Source organism: Pangasianodon hypophthalmus, chromosome 5 (genome assembly GCF_027358585.1).
Source record: "Pangasianodon hypophthalmus isolate fPanHyp1 chromosome 5, fPanHyp1.pri, whole genome shotgun sequence".
In the NCBI taxonomy this organism is placed as follows: Eukaryota; Metazoa; Chordata; class Actinopteri; order Siluriformes; family Pangasiidae; genus Pangasianodon; species Pangasianodon hypophthalmus.
This window is the reverse complement of record NC_069714.1, coordinates 25,879,510-25,897,954: the sequence shown is the minus strand read 5'-3', so window position 1 is coordinate 25,897,954 and position 18,445 is coordinate 25,879,510. Positions and strand designations below refer to the sequence as shown.

The window sequence follows — 18,445 nt, the reverse complement described above, 5'->3', positions numbered from 1 at the left end:
GAAAATTATTATTATTACGAAGCCAGTACAGGGTCCCACTATCGAAAGGTATTGATCAGGAGAGGGGTATAAACTAATTTCCAAAACATTAGATGTGTCATGGAACACCGCGAAGGCCATCATCAACAGGTGGAGAAAATGGAGCAGCACAGTGACATCACTACGAACAAGATGTCCCCCCAAAATTTATAAAAGGACAAGACAAATACCAGGAAGGCTGCCAAGAGACCAACCGCAACACTAAAGTAGCTGCAGGAATATCTGACAAGTACTGATTACTCTCTGCATGTGACAACAATCTCTCGTACTCTTCACATGTCTGGGCTATGGGGTGGCTAGACGGAAGCCCTTTCTCACAAAAAACATCCCTCAACTAAATCACTCCAAACCATATGGCAAAATGTGTTATGGTCTGATGAGACCAATTCCAAAAGGTATGTTTGGTGGCAAAAAAAAAAAACAAATCACCAAAAGAGCAACATACCCATTGTGAAGCATGGTGGTGGCAGCATCATGCTTTAGTGTCTGCTAGTAAGCTGTAGACGAAAAGGAATTTCACCTTTCACCATGACAATGACCCAAAGCATAAATTCAAATTAACAAAGGAATAGCTTAACCAAAAGAAGAAGATTTTGAATGACCTAGCCAGAGCCCAGAGCTGAATCCAACTAAAAATCTGTGGAGTGACCTTAAGCAGGCTGTGCACAGGAGATTGCCCTTACAATCTGATGGATCTAGAATGTTTTTGAAAGAAAGAGTGAGAAAATATTGCCAAGTCAAGATGTGCCACGCTGATAGACTCTTACCCAAAAAGACTGAGTGGTGTAATAAAACCAAAAGGTGCTTCAACAAAGTGTTAGTTTAGGGGTGTGCACACTTACGCAACTAGGTTATTGTAAGTTTTTTCCCTATAAAAATTTCTGATTGTTTTTCACTTTATTTGTATACTTTGCAATTTCACATTAAAGGTGAGAAAAGATCTCACATGATTTATTCTTTTACTTCACAAAAACCTGCCATTTTAACAGGGGTGTGTAGACTTTTCATATCCATTGTAGGCTTATGTTTATGTAAGTACTATGGTAGAATCTATTGGTGTATGGAAGGTAGGTGTATGGAAGTGTGGAAGAATGCCTATGTATGAAATTATGGAAAATTGTGAATAAAAATGAGATACATTGCATACATATTACAAGACATAATAGCATCAAGTGTGTGAATGTGTTCACTTGGCAGATACTTCACAAGTTCACGATTTTCACTATTTCTTTAATATCACTCACTTCCTGCCTTTACTATTAGTCACATAGCAAAGATTAAGTGATAAGTTAAAAACTCTCACCGAAAGTCCACACATCAAAGACTACTTCAGAGACCATGTAAAAATAACCAAATAAACAAGATTATGCTATATTTTAAATTATTTTAAAATGTATAACAGTGTGAGTATATGGAAGTTAATCAGAGGTATGGTGTGTCACTATTTGGAAATGCATTGTGCAACATGGCATTATGTAAAAAATAAAAATTAAACAGCAAGACATATGACGTGACTTTAGCTCTGCGCTCCTCGCGTGATTGACATTGTGCTCAAAACAACATATGGTGTGTGCGCAAGCGATCGAGCCCTGGAGAGCCACAAGGTTGGTGTCAATGAATCATTATGCATAAAGTCATTCGACCTGACTGCTGAGCCAAGACTGTGCATACTCGCACACTCACACACTCACACACTCACACACTCTCACTCAAGGCTTTCAGCCAGTGGCATTTGGTCTCTTCAGGGAGCTCATACCTAATCCTAGGGTCTTTGGCCCAGTGTACTGTCTTCCTTGCATGTCCTCTAGCTCGTACTGGGGGTCTGGAGTGCAGTGAATCACCTGCAGGGAGAGACAAGATGGAAGATCAGAACATGGAAGAAATGACAGAGAGACAATACAATATGTCTTACTAAAAACAACAGCTGACACCAGTATGAATTCCAGTCTGGTCCAAGCTGATATATACTGATTAGTTCTGGTCTGGTGCTGGTTTATCTGATCAACCATGGTCATGGAGCTTGTACAGTCTGATCTGTGATTTACAATAGGAAAATAATCATGACAGGATGGTATGATGTGGCCTGACGTGAAGTACTACTCTTACCTCCCTGAAATGAATTATTTTCTTATAACAGCACGTTCTGAAATGCCTCATTGCTCTTATACTACAGCAGTCTGCCAACTGTTACATTTTTAATGAAAAACACATCATATATTTATTGTTACACTTAGTGTTTTGGAATGTCCATGAAACAAGTTAGTTATCACTTACATTACAGCAGCTATAAACAGTCATTCATCACCAGCCTCTCTTTTTTCTTTTTCTCTTGAAAGTAATAAGACAAAAAGCAGCTTTTCATTTTACTGAAAGTCCTCTATCCTCAAGACCTTCCCTCCATAGACATCTTACTGATACCGCTTCACCTCTGACTGTTAGAAAGCACTGACACTGGAGACTCCTTCCAAAAATGTTAAATAAGCATCTCCATGATTCACATGTCAGCAATTATATAACAGCATGTTTTTATTATTAGGCTTATTAATTAATTAATAATAATGAATATTATTTATTCATTTATATATTATGTGAACCTTCTTTTGAATTAGCTGTTACTATAGAAATGGAAATATCTATAGTTACTATAGAAATAACATATCTAGTACAATAATATGAACTTGTAATTTACCTTGCAGATGGCACTAATGTCAGAGCTACTGTTATAGAAAATTAATCAATGCCTCCTGACCAACTGAATTGAGAATGCAACAGTGATGTGGTTAAAAAAATTTAACTGCTTTTGACTATGGTGGTTTATGACTGTACCCCAAAAACAGGTCCTAACCAATGCCCCAGGCCAACTTTAGAATAGCCAATTTATTTTAACTCCTTTTCAGGTAGCAATCTTAACAATAAAGATGGAAATGAAGCAAAAGCTCTTCCCAAGCCCAAGTCCAGAGACCGTTCTGATAGCAGGTGTGTGTGTCCACATGTGGGAGTGTAAAATGAGAGATGGAGGGAACAAGACTGCCGCTAGCATCTCTTTTTTGTTACAGGCTTACAAAGGCATTTTAACTACTGATGCAAAGAAATGAAACTACTTGGCCAAATGCAGACTTTTTTATTTCTATGACAACACAGGACCCAGACTGGGTAATTATGCAGGAGACAGAAACTAGGGAAAAGAACAGGGGACCCAGATTCAGTAATGACACTGGAAACCCAGATTGAGTAATGACACAGTGGATCCAGATTGGGTAGTGAAGTGTGGCCAAGTATGGTGACCCATACTAGGCTCTACATTTAACCCATCCAAGTATATATATATATATATATATATATATATATATATATATATATATATACATATATATACATATATATATATACACACACACACACAGAGCAGTGGGCAGCCTTTTTTTTTTTTTTGCTACAGCGGCCAGGGAGCAGTTTGGGGGTTTGGTGCCCTGCTCAAGGGTCTCACCTCAGTCGTGGTATTGAGGGTGGGAGAGAGGGCTGGTCATTCACTCCCCCACCTACAATCCCTGCCGGCCTGAGACTCAAACCCACAACCTTCAGGTTCACCTTCGGGTTGCAAGTCCGAGTCTCTAACCATTAGGCCACGACTGCCCCACACTGTAAAGACACAATGGACCCAGACTGGATAGTGACACAGGGGATGCAAACTGGGTAACAATACAGGGAACCCAGATTAGGAAATGACACAGGAAACTTAGACTGGATAACAACACAGGGGATCCAGATTAGGTAAAGACACAGGGGATGCAAACTGGGTAACAGTAACAACACAGAGAACCCAGACTGGGTAATACAACAAAGGACCCAGACTGGGTAATGCCACAGGAAACCTAGATTGGATAACAACATATAGGATCCAGATTAGATAAAGACACAGGGAATGCAAACTGGGTAACAACACAGGGAACCCAGATTGGGTAATGACACAAAGGACCCAGACTGGGTAAGGACATTGAAAACCCATATTGGGACACAGATTTTGTAATGACACAGGGAACCCCAATTGGGCAGTGACACAGAGGACCCAGATTGGGTAATGACTGTGTAACTTCAAGTTGGATGTGAATCAGCTAACAACACATGGAATACAGGATACAGACACAGGGCTATAGATTAAACAACACAGAACCCAGAATGGGTAATGATACAGGAGACAGCCTGGCATAGGTCACAGAAGATACAGATCAGGTAATAGGTAGCAACACAGCGGATGCAGATTGAGTAATATCATGAGCCATAGATCAGGTACCAACACCCACACAATTCTCTGAACTCCATCTCTGTAATATGAATATGAATTTTTAAAAGTACTGTCAAAGGTTAAGTCAGAGGATTAATGCAATGGCCTTGGATTAACCCTGTGTGTGTTGCATTTGTCTTTTCTCTGGAAGACGAATGCGTCATGCTTTATTTTCACCCTTGAAGAGATTTGCTGGAGGATCTGTTTCTCAGGTTCTCCATGGTAACGGGAGACATGTTTATACAGGCTGACTGTGAAATCTGATTTACTGAGATCTGCAATGCCACGACACACATTTCTCTCCTTTCCTTTCTTCACGTCTCTCCTTTCTTGCCGTTTTATTTCTTTCCTCTCGCACCATTTAGCTCTCTTATTCATTTTTTTGTTCTCCTTCTCTTTCTTTCTTTTCCATCCTTATCATCCTCATCCTCTCTACTCCTTTACATCCTCTTCATCCTTCTTTACTCTTTATTTCTTCTTATTTGTACTCTTTTCCTTCCATCTCTTTCTTCTTTCTGTTTTTCCATGTCTCCTTTATGTTCTCCCTCTCCCCTTCTCTCCTCACTGTCTTTTCAGTCTCCCACTCCTCTCTTCTTTGTTTTATGCCTCTCTTTTCTTCTCGTCTTTCTCCTCTCACCGCATATCCTCTGTTTAATTTTGCAAGTCTCATTTTCTCCTCAGCTCTAAAGAGTATTCTTCAGTTTGTTCCTCTAGGGGAACCCCTTTCACAAAACATTCCAGGTAGAACCCCTATACAAAGCTTGAACCTTGAGATCGCTTGATCTGTTGTATCCCTCCTTTCTCTCCTTTTTTCCCCACTTTTTTGCTGTCCTCTCTCTTGTCCTGTCTCTCTTACTTTCTTTTTTCTCTTCCTATTCCTTACCCTCTTTCACTTCTGTCTCTGCTGATCTTGTCCTTTGTATTCCCCCCCTCCTCTCTGCCTCATGTCCAATGATATCTCGCTCTCTCTTTCTCTCTCTCTCTCTCTCTCTCTCTCTCTCTCTCAGTCAGTGTTGATCTAGTTGAGGATGTAGTTTACTTGCTTGCTCTGTCGATCTTATCTCTAACGGCTCCATTAGACACAGTTGTTTATGCGAATAGGAAGTGAAATTTTAATCAAGCCGACTTCAGTCACACCTGCTGCTCACCGCCCACACACCTTTCCCTCTCTCTCTCTCTCTCTCTCTCTCTCTCTCTCTCTTTCATACACACACACTTTCTTTCCTCACAAACACTCGTTAACTCTCTCACACTCTCACATTTGTTCTCTCTTGCTCTACTCATTTCCATCATTGTCTTTATATCTCAGACAAACACACTCGCATTCATTTTTCTCTTACTCTTTGTTCATCTCTGTCTCACTCTTTCTTGCAATCATAATCAATCCTCTCTCTCTCCCTCTCTCACTTTATCGCTCGCTCGATACATAAACATTCTTGAATGCATACATCTACTCTTCTTTTCGCTCTTGTCCTTCACTTTCTATCTTAAACACATACAACCTCTTGGTCAGAATTTGGAATTCAGAGAATTTGTACAGTGCAATCTGACATTTTCCATTACAAATTATATTATCAGCAACAACTTAAGTAAAAAGTAGGCACTTAGAAATACTTTCATAAATTTCAGAATTTCTAAGCACTTGGTATGTCCCTCTTTTGCTTCAATGACAGCATGAGCTATCTGATAATCCATGTTAGTTAAAATCCGTCAGAATGTCGTCTGAACATGTGCTTCAATAGAAGGGATAAAAACTTTTTGCACAAATGGTCAATATCCCAAATTTGCTTAAGTATAAATAGTGAATAAGACATAGTGCAGAATCTTAACCATTGAATATTCAAGATATTTTTGTGTTTTATACTTCTCAAAATTCAAAAAAACTTCCTGTTTATTTCCAACTTTCTTTCTTTTCTTCCAGCAAAGGAAAAGCTTAAGATGAAAATAATGATCCTTTATTAAGAGAAAGAAAAACTGAATGAGAAGAACATCACATGCATGTATGCTGTAGATGATACAGAGACTCATTATCGCACTGGTACACCCTGAACTAAAAGGGAATAAGACAGAAAGCAATAGCAATATAAAACTTTTTCCAGAGCTTCAGGCTTTCAGTGAAATTAATCCCACAAACGACAAGAATTAGAAACTTCGGGATGATGATTATATATTGCAACTTTAATGGATTTTCAGATCGTCATACTTCTCCCCTGGCAGTGAAGAAAAAAGTGCACGACATTAGAGATACTTGGGAGCTTTTAACCACCCACCTGGCTGCAGCTCTGCGTAATTTGGTTTAATTTGAACTCTTATGATAAAAGAAATGAGATGCTATATCTATAATGCAGCGCATGGGAAAAATTCTGTCAGTATACGGCTAACACTGCTAAATGTTAAATGCACAAATCCTGGTCCTGCCTGTTCTGATGGTCATCAACTTTAAGTCATCATTGGTCATCTCTGATTTGGTACATACATAATATACTGTATAAATCCTTGTTTGGTCATATTAATTTTGACATCTTGTATACCATTGCAGACATTGTCTTCTCTGTCTTCAAAATGTCTAGTAAAAGCGATTCCTCTGACAGAAATCAATCCCATGAACAAAGATGCCTTCTAAGATGCCTCTATCTTTGAGCTTACTTGGCTAGATTCTGTCTTAAACAGTAAAATTCATGTCTACTTAGTGTCCTTACTAACAATGCATCCATTTTACATACCAAACACACCCAATCTATTCTATCCAGCCTTCTTGTTAGCCATTATATTATTTTTAAATGTTCATACTGTGTATCTGTTACCCATAATGCACTGTGGGCGGTCCGTCTCATTAACTTCATGAGAGAAAAAAGAGGCACTGTTGAGGGAACATCCGTTTATTGGTGCTATAATGTAAGCGATGACATGAACAAACTTAAAAAGTAATATAAAGTCATACCTTAATTAATAAATATTGTAATTATTTTCACACTGCTGCAGTATAAGAGGAATAAAACATTTGGGATATGTTGGTATAGGAAAATAATCGACTTCAGGGTGGTAACAGTAACTCCGCTTGTCATGGGGCTGCATCACAGCAACCTGTCGCTGATTATTTTCTCATAACAGCATGCCCCCACATGTTAATTACTGTTACTTGTTAGAATAAACTCCAATAAGAGCTCTGTTATCAAAGTCTAGCTTATAGGAATATAATCAATATTTAAATTACAGATGGATGTAGAGTTAACATAATCGCAGAGTAACATATTACACCCTAACCCCCTGAAAATAATTTGTGGGTAATGCCCATTAACTATTTATTAGCTAAAGTTCTTTTATCAGTGCCATCTTGGCAGGGCTAGCATTAATATTTAAAGAAGCCTCATATGCCTTTATGGTACACCGAATTTATCATTTCTCTTCATCAGATAAACTTTTTTTTACCTAGCAATTTCCACTCAGTAGTATTTATACTATTCAGAGTAATAGTAAGTAAAAAAAAACTGCTGTAAATGTACAGTGTGTTACAGAATTGTACTGTTAACGATTAGGCAATTCATTGGTTTACAGTAAAATACAAGAAAATGCAATGCATATTGGGATATCTAACATTTTTAGCAGGGCTAAGGATGGTAAAAAAATTCTCTTGTGTTGACATCTGCAAATCAGTGGGTCATTTTTGTGCCCTTTATCTTAGTGAATATTTTAGGTGTATACAAACCCTGTTTGAGTTTATCTTTATATGCTAGTAAAAAGTTTGGTTTAGTAAACCACTGAAATACACCTTTAAGTTAATTCAGTGATTGAGGTGGTTGAGTCAATGCAGGCTAGTTAAGGTAGTTGTGGTGGCTCAGTGGTTCAGCCTTTGTGTTATAGAGCAGAAGGCTGTGTGTTCAAGCTGCCATGCTTGGGTCCTTGAGCAAGACCTTTAACCTTCAGGGTTGTATCCTGTATCAACTGTAAGCCAAATGAGCAAATGAACTGGATTTTGTTATTCTATACTATGTAAGATATTACAGTATATCACATTAAATATGTTTTAATTATATCCTCTAAATTTAAAGTACTTTAATGGCAACTTTTACAGTAAATACTTAACAGTGTAGACAAATAAAATGAATCAACAACAATCCATCTACTTGCTCCTTCCTCACTCTGAGTGTGATGTCACAAGCAATATGGCTGACACATGAAAGAGATGTACACTGAGCACAAGAAAATATAGTGTTATGGGCCATTCATAAACTATGACCACTTTCTGACCAGCAAAATGTTCAAGACTGGAATTATGTTTTCCAAGTCTGTTTGGAAATTGTGGCTGTAATGAAATTCTTTTTGAATAAATAACCAATATTCTTAATTATTAATGTGGTGCCATTACATTAAGTCACTGGATTTATTAATTGTCACTGGTGTCATAAGCACAGGCCGTTACACCAGTGACAAATTTCCATTAAAGATGTATTTTCCAAGATGGCGTCAACAGCATCTTAAAGCAAACATCATTAATCACACCAACATAGATAAATTAAACCATTAAATCCTTTCTGTGGTAAAAATTATTTACCAAATCAATAACATATCTACATTACCCACAAGAAAAAGCTAAATTTATAAGTAAATTAATAATTCATGCATTGTGGACTGATGCTGGTTGAAATGGCTGCTCATTCTCCTGAACCGTGGGACCACTTATCCACAACTTTTTCTAACTGCAGGAACAATGGTTATAAAATTATTCATCAAAAACTTGTTTTATTCTTGTTAAAAGTCTGTAAAAGCCTCGTGTGGCTTGTGGGACAAATTATTTTTCCAGCACTTGGTAGTTTCAAAGAAAACTGAAAATTGAAAAAAAAAAGTACACTTTTTTTACACTTTTCAAGTTGTACAGCAATGACATATGTGGGGCTTCCTCAAAAATGTTAAACTATGTTATAACCAGTAATTTAATAAAGGACAGGTTTGTCACCATATTCTGAGAGTGACTCAAGCACAGCGGACAAACAAACAGTTTCAGTAAAACCACAATAGTGCAGTTTATACCCATACCAAACAGGCACTTTATCAAAGTCATAGAAGCGGTCCAGTACAAACTGTAATCTTGAAGACATTTTCCACTTGAACACTGTTCAAAAATTCATGAAGATGACTTGGAGGTTTCATGGGAGCAGGTGTGTAAGATTAGATAGAGACCGTGAAAAACATTCTGCGCGAATGAAAGGTTTAAGCTCTAATAAGTGTTGTTATTTGAGGAGCAAATACACAATTTATTCAACATGTAAATCAACAAAAAGCAATTATAACCCATTAAGCAGGACCATAATAATTCATTCTGACATAATAATTAGTACTGATGTTCCAGTGTGTGGGTGAGTGTGCAGATAGATAAATACTCAACCTTACAGCCTGTACATCAAACTTCACCCCATTAACAGTATCATTTTATCAAATAGTTTTGTTTTTTATTTATTGTGAAGTTTGGAGTTTGTGACCTTCTACATTACAGAAATATCTGTTTGTCGTGCCAGTACAGCTGCATGTTGAACATGAGTGGATTTCAGCATACACAAACATATGCTCTGCTGTAATCAGTGTACAGCTCTCAATATTTACAAAGCAGCTACACTGAGCGTGTATTGAGAGGAGGTTGGGAGACGACTGTGACTAAATGAATTAGTGAACACCACGTTCAGAACTCTTTTTGTTTCTAAAGTTTATTATTTAGAAACATTATAAAAAGAATTTTCTTGTTTCTCTGTGTTTTTTCACTCTTTCTGCCTGTCAGATCCATTATAGGAGGCGTGGCCTGTGTGCCTATCAGTCTCAGTGAAGGAGGCGTGGCCTGTGTGTCTGTGAGTTACAGTAAAGGAGGCGTGGCCTGTGTGTCTGTCAGTATCAGTGAAGGAGGCGTGACCTGTGTGTCTGTCGGTTTCAGTGAAGGAGGCATGGCCTGTGTGTCTGTCAGTATCAGTGAAGGAGGCGTCGCCTGTGTGCCTGTCGGTCTCAGAGGAGAAGGCGTGGCCTGTCAGTCTCAGAGAAGGAGGCGTGGCCTCTGTGTCTGTCTGCATCAATGAAGGAGATGTGGACTGTGTGTCTGTCTGCATCAGTAAAGGAGGCGTGGCCTGTCTGTCTGACCGTTACAAAGAAGGAGGCGTGGCCTGTGTGTCTGTCAGTTACAGTGAAGAAGGCATGGCCTGTGTGTCTGTCAGTATCAGTGAAGGAGGCGTGGCCTGTGTGTCTATCAGTTACAGTGAAGGAGGCATGGCCTGTGTGTCTATCAGTTACAGTGAAGGAGGCGTGGCCTGTGTGTCTGTCAGTTTCAGTGAAGGAGGTGTGGCCTCTCAAAGCTAACATTTTGCAACTAAACTGTATAAACAACGCTAATCATTGCAGCTCTGAATTATGTCATACTGAACAGCTGAATGATTTCAATTATTCTACAATACATCAGATTTTTCATTGTGTTGAGTTGTGCGTCACCTCAGAAGGGGTGCTCCAATCATGCGGTTCTTAAGAAGGTATTTAAAAATAAAAGGGAACAGGAGTGAAGTAGCACAATGTCACATGAACCACTTTATCCCACAATGCCATTTGTTTCATGAATCACTTCTTACAGTTATCATTCCCCATCCTCTCTTCTCCCATCAGGTATTAATTTCATAATTTCACATTTTTTGTCTTATTTGTCTTCAGTATTTTCGCTGTCTTCTATCTCTACGCTTCACTTTTCCCACTCGCAGATCTACAGACAACAAAAGAAGGTCGAACAAACAATGATTTTGTCACCTTAAAGTAACAACTAATTCAGTAAATAAATATAATATTATCTTCATATTAAATAAAGCCTGATAATATGACATTAATATAAACAGAGCATGATAAAGGACTCAGACTTTTGGATGTGGATGTAAATTGTACTGAAGCAGAGAAGGGCACTATGGGTTGATTAGAACGCTGCCTCTGATGCTGCACAATCATCAATCGTGTCCTGCTAACAACACGAAGGTCACTATCATCAGACCTGATGGTCATGGGTACAGTGCAGAGTCTGTGTGTGTGTGTGTGTGTGTGTGAGAAAGAGTATGTGTGCATGTGTGCATTTTATATGTGGGTGCGTAGGTGAGTGGGTGGAAGGTTAGACATGTGTGTGCTTTCTGTGTGCCTGTGTGGGAGAGGTTGTGAATGTTTGAATGTGCACATGTAAGAGAGGGAGTGTGTGTGTGTGTGTGTGTGTATATATATGTATGTATGTATGTATGTATGTATTATAACTCAGCGTTCTGTTCACACGCAGCCTGATGGAGATGTTATAGGGACAAAAGTCTGCATAATGGAAATGGACTGAAACATTGAGTGGAGACAGGGACCAGGTGTCCTCTGTGTGTGTGTGTGTGTGTGTGTGTGTGTTTAGACAGAATTTTATATCTTGGTACCCACAAGGACAAACTTTGTTTTGACCTTGTGGGGATAGTTGAGGAAAACTGCGGCTTTTATATATAAAAAAAGAACAAAAAGAGCCAAAAGGTTTCATTTTGGTTACCTAGGTTAAAGTTAGGGTTAGATTTACATGTAGCATAGCATTAATAAGCTGCATTAATAATTATGGCAACAGAAGATCAAACAACAAACAAAGCACACACTTTTTTACCAAGTTAAAAAAAAAATTTCCCCATTTTCTCCCCAATTTGGTCATCTGAAAGGTAACATGTACTTCCTCTGAGATACGTGATGCCAGCCATCTGCATCTTTTCTGAACTGCTGCTCATGCTGTTTCAGCGTAAGACACTCCGATGAAAGCATGTTTACCCCCTTCCGCATACATGCGCTCACAGACGCCCATGATAGGCTAGTTTAACTGTGATTGACAGGGGAGGGAGAGCATGTCATCCCTCCCACTCAGACAGCACAGCAGATTCTGCTCTCTAGACTACTGGCTACAGCATTGTTGGGATTCAGACTCACGATCCCCTTATGAAAGGGTGAACACTTTTCTGTTGTGCCACTCAGGAGCCATGAGCCATGTTTTTAATCCCACTCTTGCCCTGTCTCAAAGGAATTCTGACCAATCCCACCTATTCCTGTAGACACTCTTGGCTAATTCCACCCTCTCCCACAGAATGCTTGACCAATCCTGCCCATAATCATTATTTTTCTTGTACCTGTCCATTATATTTCCTAAAAATATAAACAAATAACTTATTTAAACAACAGCATAAGCAACCCACCACATCCTCAACACAACTATTTTAATGAATATGACTTTCCCTGGACCCAAAAACTAGTAAGGAAGAGCTGGCAGTTTAGTATCGTGCAAACCGAATGTCTAAATCATCACACGTTCACCTTTTCTTTATGGAAGCCAGACAAATGTTCCCATAAGGTCAACACTGTCATTTCTCGCATTATGAAGTCATATGATCCACACAAAGGGCTAAAAACCTCAGCACGTATCTGCTTTCACTCTGAGTTCATACACACACAGTTCAAGCTAAAACCAGGCCTGAAGGTTACACTTTCAAGCACTGAGCGGCTCTATAAAAGGCCATTTAGTGAAGGAGAAGGAGAAGTGTGTGTACGCTGAAGTGCAGTAGAGCGCAAAAGAAGCATCCTGGCGTCCCAGTGACAGCCTGCCTGCTGCGGGCCATGCTTAACGTCAACTGTCCAGCCTCTTTTTACTCAATTTTGTTTAGATTTATCTTGCCAAAACAAGAGTCCTGGCTTAAAAAAAAATCCTCCCATTTAGTCTACAACCCCACATCACTTCGCAAAAATGTCTGTAATCTGACTCTTAGCTAATGTCTGTAATCTGACTCTTAACTGATTTGTACCAGTATGATAGCCTACTTTAAATGTAATATACTATATATATATATGTGTGTGTGTGTGTGTGTGTGTATTAGATCCTGATGAATACAGTAATTTTTTTTAATTGTTACATTTACGTTAAAATAAATTCAAAAATAAGTTCAAAAATTAAACAGACAACAGCTGTTTTAAGTCCAGAATTATTGGCACTTTTTTAAAAGCATGGGTCAAAATTGTTTTATAAAACTAACATTAAACACAATTGATTACATTTTCCTCCTAAACAACTAGAGAAAATATTACAGTTCCTCTAACAAAACCTCATTCCCATAAGAACCTCTTCTTAAGAGAATAAAATATTACTTTTTCCCCCAAAATTTTATTTTGATACCCCCTTCCCAAATGTAATATTTACAAAAAAAAAAAGAAATTTTTGAAACAAGTATTTTGCACTACTTTTTTTAGTGTTCTAAAAGAAAAGTTTACATTGTCCCTATATGTCTAAGTTCAAACTATCACATATCACATGTACTATTTATTTCCATATGTTCATGTATGATCATTTTCATAAAGTTGATTGCATGAATGCCAATATCTCAAACTTAGCAAAACTACAGTAACAAGTCACTTATAAATATAATTCCTTGTAACTTTACAGCAAGTTGAAAACAATGAACTTTGAGACAAGAGCAGATTTATAGATTTAGACTATGACAACTTTCGAGTGATGACGAGTTCAATTCCTGATGATGCCAAAGCTGTTGAAGACCATAACCACTTGTTACGAACATGTTAACACACACGGTATATCACTTTCTGCAGCCCTAGATCATTTGAAAAGACATTAACAGTGCTATATTAGCATCCTGAGTGGTTTTAAATATGCAGTATGTACTACAGAGACATCAAATAAGCTAAATACATCAAATCAATGCAGGGCTTGCCAATATATCAATGTAAGAGAGAAAAGGCACAATTGTAACATACATGCAAATGTGACTTCATTTCATCCACACACACAGAGGCGTAGCTACAGGACAGGAGTACAGGCAGTTGCTTGGGGCCCCGAGTTTTGAAGGAACCCCTTGAAGGCCAATGTAAGTAAATGGAAATGTCAAATCTCAAAGTGCAGAAATCTCTGATGGGTAATGTAAAATGATATACCAGGAACACACATTTTGCTATGTCACATTTTGCCAGCTGGCTTGTTGCTAAGCTACTGGCTATTGTCTGCTGTTGCTGCTGTGCTGCAATTTCAGTCCAGAATGTTGCATGAATGTGTACAGTTTACTATAGTAGAAAAGAATCAATAGCTACACAGGCATGTAACTGTAAAACTGCAGTTAAAGTAGCTTTTTATGAGCTTTACATGCTCTGACAGAGCAAACAAAAGACACGCTTCTGTGGAAGCGTCCATGTTTTTTTTTTTCACTCCGCATGTCGAATGTGCTGAGGTAGGAAATGACATTATTACAACTTGCAAATTACCATCACAAATGCACCATAAGTCACAGACAACCTACTCTGCAAATGGGTTCACAACTTCCTAACTGTCACTGCAGGTAGTTAAGGTGGGTGGCTATACATCCACCCTCAACATTGGCGTCCCCCAAGGCTGTGTCCTGAGCCTGCTGCTGCCCTCCATCTACACCCATGAATGTGTGACCACCAACAGCTCCAACTCCATCATCAAATTTGCTGATGGCACAGTGGTAGTCGGTCTGATCATGAACAGTGATGGGCCTGGCTCAGTGGTGCCCAGTCAATAACCTTGTGCTGAATGTCAGTAAGACAAAAGAGATGGACATGCACTTCAGGACACAGCAGACAGGAAACTACACCCCTCTAAAGATCTATGGGACTCCTGTGGAAAGGCTGGCCAACTTCAAAATACCTTGTTGTGCAAATCACCAAAGACCTTGTAACGTGTGTTTTCTTTTCCTCAGTATAGTGGATAGCTCACCCAGTTACAGCAGAGTTAAGAAGTGAGACTCATAACGTGGTTAGCATTCTTCAGGTGTTGATTTATTTGCTATTCTCTGTAGGTCTCATAAAATCGTTATCAGTCTCTCTGCTAAATACAGCATTACTCGTCTAACAACAAAGAAAATGAGCAACAGAAAAATATGGGCAGAAGCCGCCTACAGACATATGCACACCTTGTGCTTTTCTCCACCAAAAAAAAAAAATAGCCCACCAGAAAGAAGAGAGAGACAAGAAAACATGCGGCCCTTAAAGGGACAGTACCCAATTCCACCTGTTACAACCTCTCCTGATCATTCCACATTCACAGCACAATCAAGAAAGCAAGGCAATGGCTTTATCACCTTAGGCGATTTCAGAAGTTCAGGGTATCTACTCACATTCAAAGGACATTCTATATCTTCCCTGAGATCTGTTCACCAAGGGTGGCCCTACCGGGAGCATTAAGCAGCTCTGTCTTGCACTCCAATGTACATTATATATATATATATATATATATATATATATATATATATATATATATATATAGTAATTAAACTGTGATACTCTAATCTTTAACGCTATGAAAAATAGATTGCATTTAAAATATTTTTTGTGGATTTCTGATTCTTTATAAAGGTATCTGGGTAACATAATGGCAATAAACAGAGGGAATAAATGGCAGGAGAGACTCTTGCATTTTCCTGCCTGGGACCCCAGTCCCTAGAATTGTCTCTGCATATACAAGCATGTCACCAAAGATCTTATCTGATCTTGATATACATTCATTCATTCATTCATTCATCTTCAGTAAGACCTTTACCCTGGTTGATTCGGGAATTCTGGAGCTGTGAGGCGGCCATGCTACCTACTGTGCAAGCCACACCGCATATATTTTTTTCTCGATATCAGCAACATGAAGCTCCTTTAGCAAAGTACACAGTGCCCAAGTATAACTTTTTCAGGAAATATTAAAAGAGAATAAGCCTAAAGTCTGAACAAATTGTAATTATAATAATATTATTACTATAATCAGCCATCTCTAGTACAAACTTGTGGGGATATAAAATGCCATTAACACCCCCATCCCCCTGTTTAACAAACCCCTCTCCTCCGCACCCCCAACTCCTGTGATGAAGACCAGATGAAACCATCTAGAATATAATTGTCTAAATATACCACGTAATGCCAAATGACCTCTGATTAATGACATCCGCTCTGATATCGAAGCTTCAGCGCCGCTCCAGCTTGCTATCTATCAGAGATGATGTAGGTCGTGAATAAAATATGACACATTAGGGCAGGTAATATCTCACGTCTTGAGGCGTAAAAATAGCCGTCTAATTGAGGAGCTCGTATTATATGGTGTCAGTATAATCAGGAGAGTCTCTCAGTGACATGCTCTTCCTCTCGTTATGCGTCACTATCACGTCAAAAGCTCTTGTTCCACTTTTAGAGCCACCTGACCAGGTGTCGGCGAATCCGTCTTAAATTTGTAATAAATGCCAAACGTAAGACTATACGTAAACAAGGTTTCATCTAGCGGTTCCATCTAAAAGTTCTTTGGTTTGGTGCTCTGAGAGAACCTTTCAAAGGTTCTAGTTAGGAGGTTTCTCACTTCAGAAAAGGTTCCAATTCAAAGCCTTTTAGAATCTTTTATGAATTTTTTTCCCCTAATCTTAATCAGGGAACTATTTTTGTAATAATCTATGTTTTTTAGCTACCATGCTAGCTAACTACCTGGCTGATCCAATGGTCTCTAAAATCCAACAAGCTGTCCATCTCTCCAAAAATCACCCAAATTGGTTTGATAAATACTTATAGGAGTGTATGTACTGGATCTTTGCAACAACACTTCATCTTACTTCAGAGGATCAAGCAGGAGTGTGAATTCACTTAATCGTTTATCCCGGTTTAGACACTTCAGTGTGTCAGTGTGTTAAATTACCAGTTAGCACTTTATGTTCTGGTGACAAATTGATCAGTCTGAGTGCTGCCCGTCATGACGACCATTATAAAATATACATATCAAGCACAGCGGCAATACCTTTTAACATCAACATCAACAATATAATCAGTCACTCAATCTTGACTTCCACTGCTAAAAAAAACCAAAGTGCAGTGCCACTTTCTTTTAAAGTAGCTTATATAAAGAAATATAATAGCAGCCAAATTTAAAGTGGTTTAAAAACAAAAGATGAAAAGGCCACAGTAATGTATTGTATGCATACTGACACTTACATAAGCACTACATAACCCACATAACCCACTTTCCCCAAAGAAGTGAGCCGTGTGTAAACTGTAACTGCGGCTGGACGACTACATGCTCTCTTTCTATGACTGAGCGACTGACATTTCAGTGGTTGAAAATCAATTCATAGAGGTTCTTCATGTTGAGAGATTAAAGCTGGATTTGTGCGAGGAATCGATATGACGGTCGCAGTAATATTGCAGCATTTCATTGCAGTCCTTTTGGAAAAACAAGTCCAGGAGTGTAAATCTTGTGGCATGTCCCAAACCACACACTGGCATCTCCGTGCTCATCTATATGCCATCTTCGTCATTAAATCTCTTCTGATTATTACTAGCAGGATTTATCATTTAATTACAGTTTTACTCTCAGGGAAGAATCAAAAAAGACAGAATTCTTTCATCCATTCATTTTCAGGTGTGATAGCTCTAGAGCCTATCCTGGCAATAATGGGTATGAGGCAGGAATACTCCCTGGATATCAATCCATCAACCATGAACACTAGGGGTGTAACACAATGACACTATCTGTATCTATCTATCTCTTTACATATATATATATATGTGTGTGTGTGTGTGTGTGTGTGTGTGTGTGTGTATGTATGTATGTATGTAGATAGATAGATTGATACAAAATGGGGGAGGGCTGCTTTTTAATCCCACCTGTGCATTTTCTAACAGTTACTTGGTTTAGTTGGTCTTATTAAAATATAGGCCTAAAGAAACCATTAGCCTAATTTAAAACGCCATGACCCTGACCAGGCGGTCACTAAGGATGAATGAATAAACGCTGTAAATGCATCATTCATGTTCACATTAATGTACGTGGTCTTTGTTGGTTCCACAAGCTTCATATCTGACTGCTTGCTCAGACCCGCATGAAAGTAAAAACCTCCTGCTTGCGTTACTTTTTTGTTGAGTCCCATGAGATCCCATGTGACTCATCCCATCCCATCAGCCAGATGCCAGGTGAACCTTTCAGGAAAGGTTCTAAAAATAAAATAATGAGTAGTGCACCTCCTATTCTGTGTTTGTATCTGTTTAGAAGACACCATCTGTTCATTCTGCGTAATCTACTCGTATTCAGTTGCATCCCTAGTGCACACACAAGTTCACGCCAAT

The 18,445-nt window shown here is 38.7% G+C and overlaps 1 protein-coding gene across 1 annotated transcript in view; it reads right to left on the bottom strand.

Annotated features, from left to right (window-relative positions):
• pde1a (phosphodiesterase 1A, calmodulin-dependent) overlaps nt 1-18,445 on the bottom strand; it is a 146,458-nt gene that overhangs the window by 109,583 nt on the left and 18,430 nt on the right. Inside the window, exon 2 of the mRNA XM_026913224.3 lies at nt 1,796-1,880. Within this exon, the coding sequence (XP_026769025.1) occupies nt 1,796-1,880 (85 nt within the window). The remainder of the gene's footprint in view (nt 1-1,795; nt 1,881-18,445) is intronic.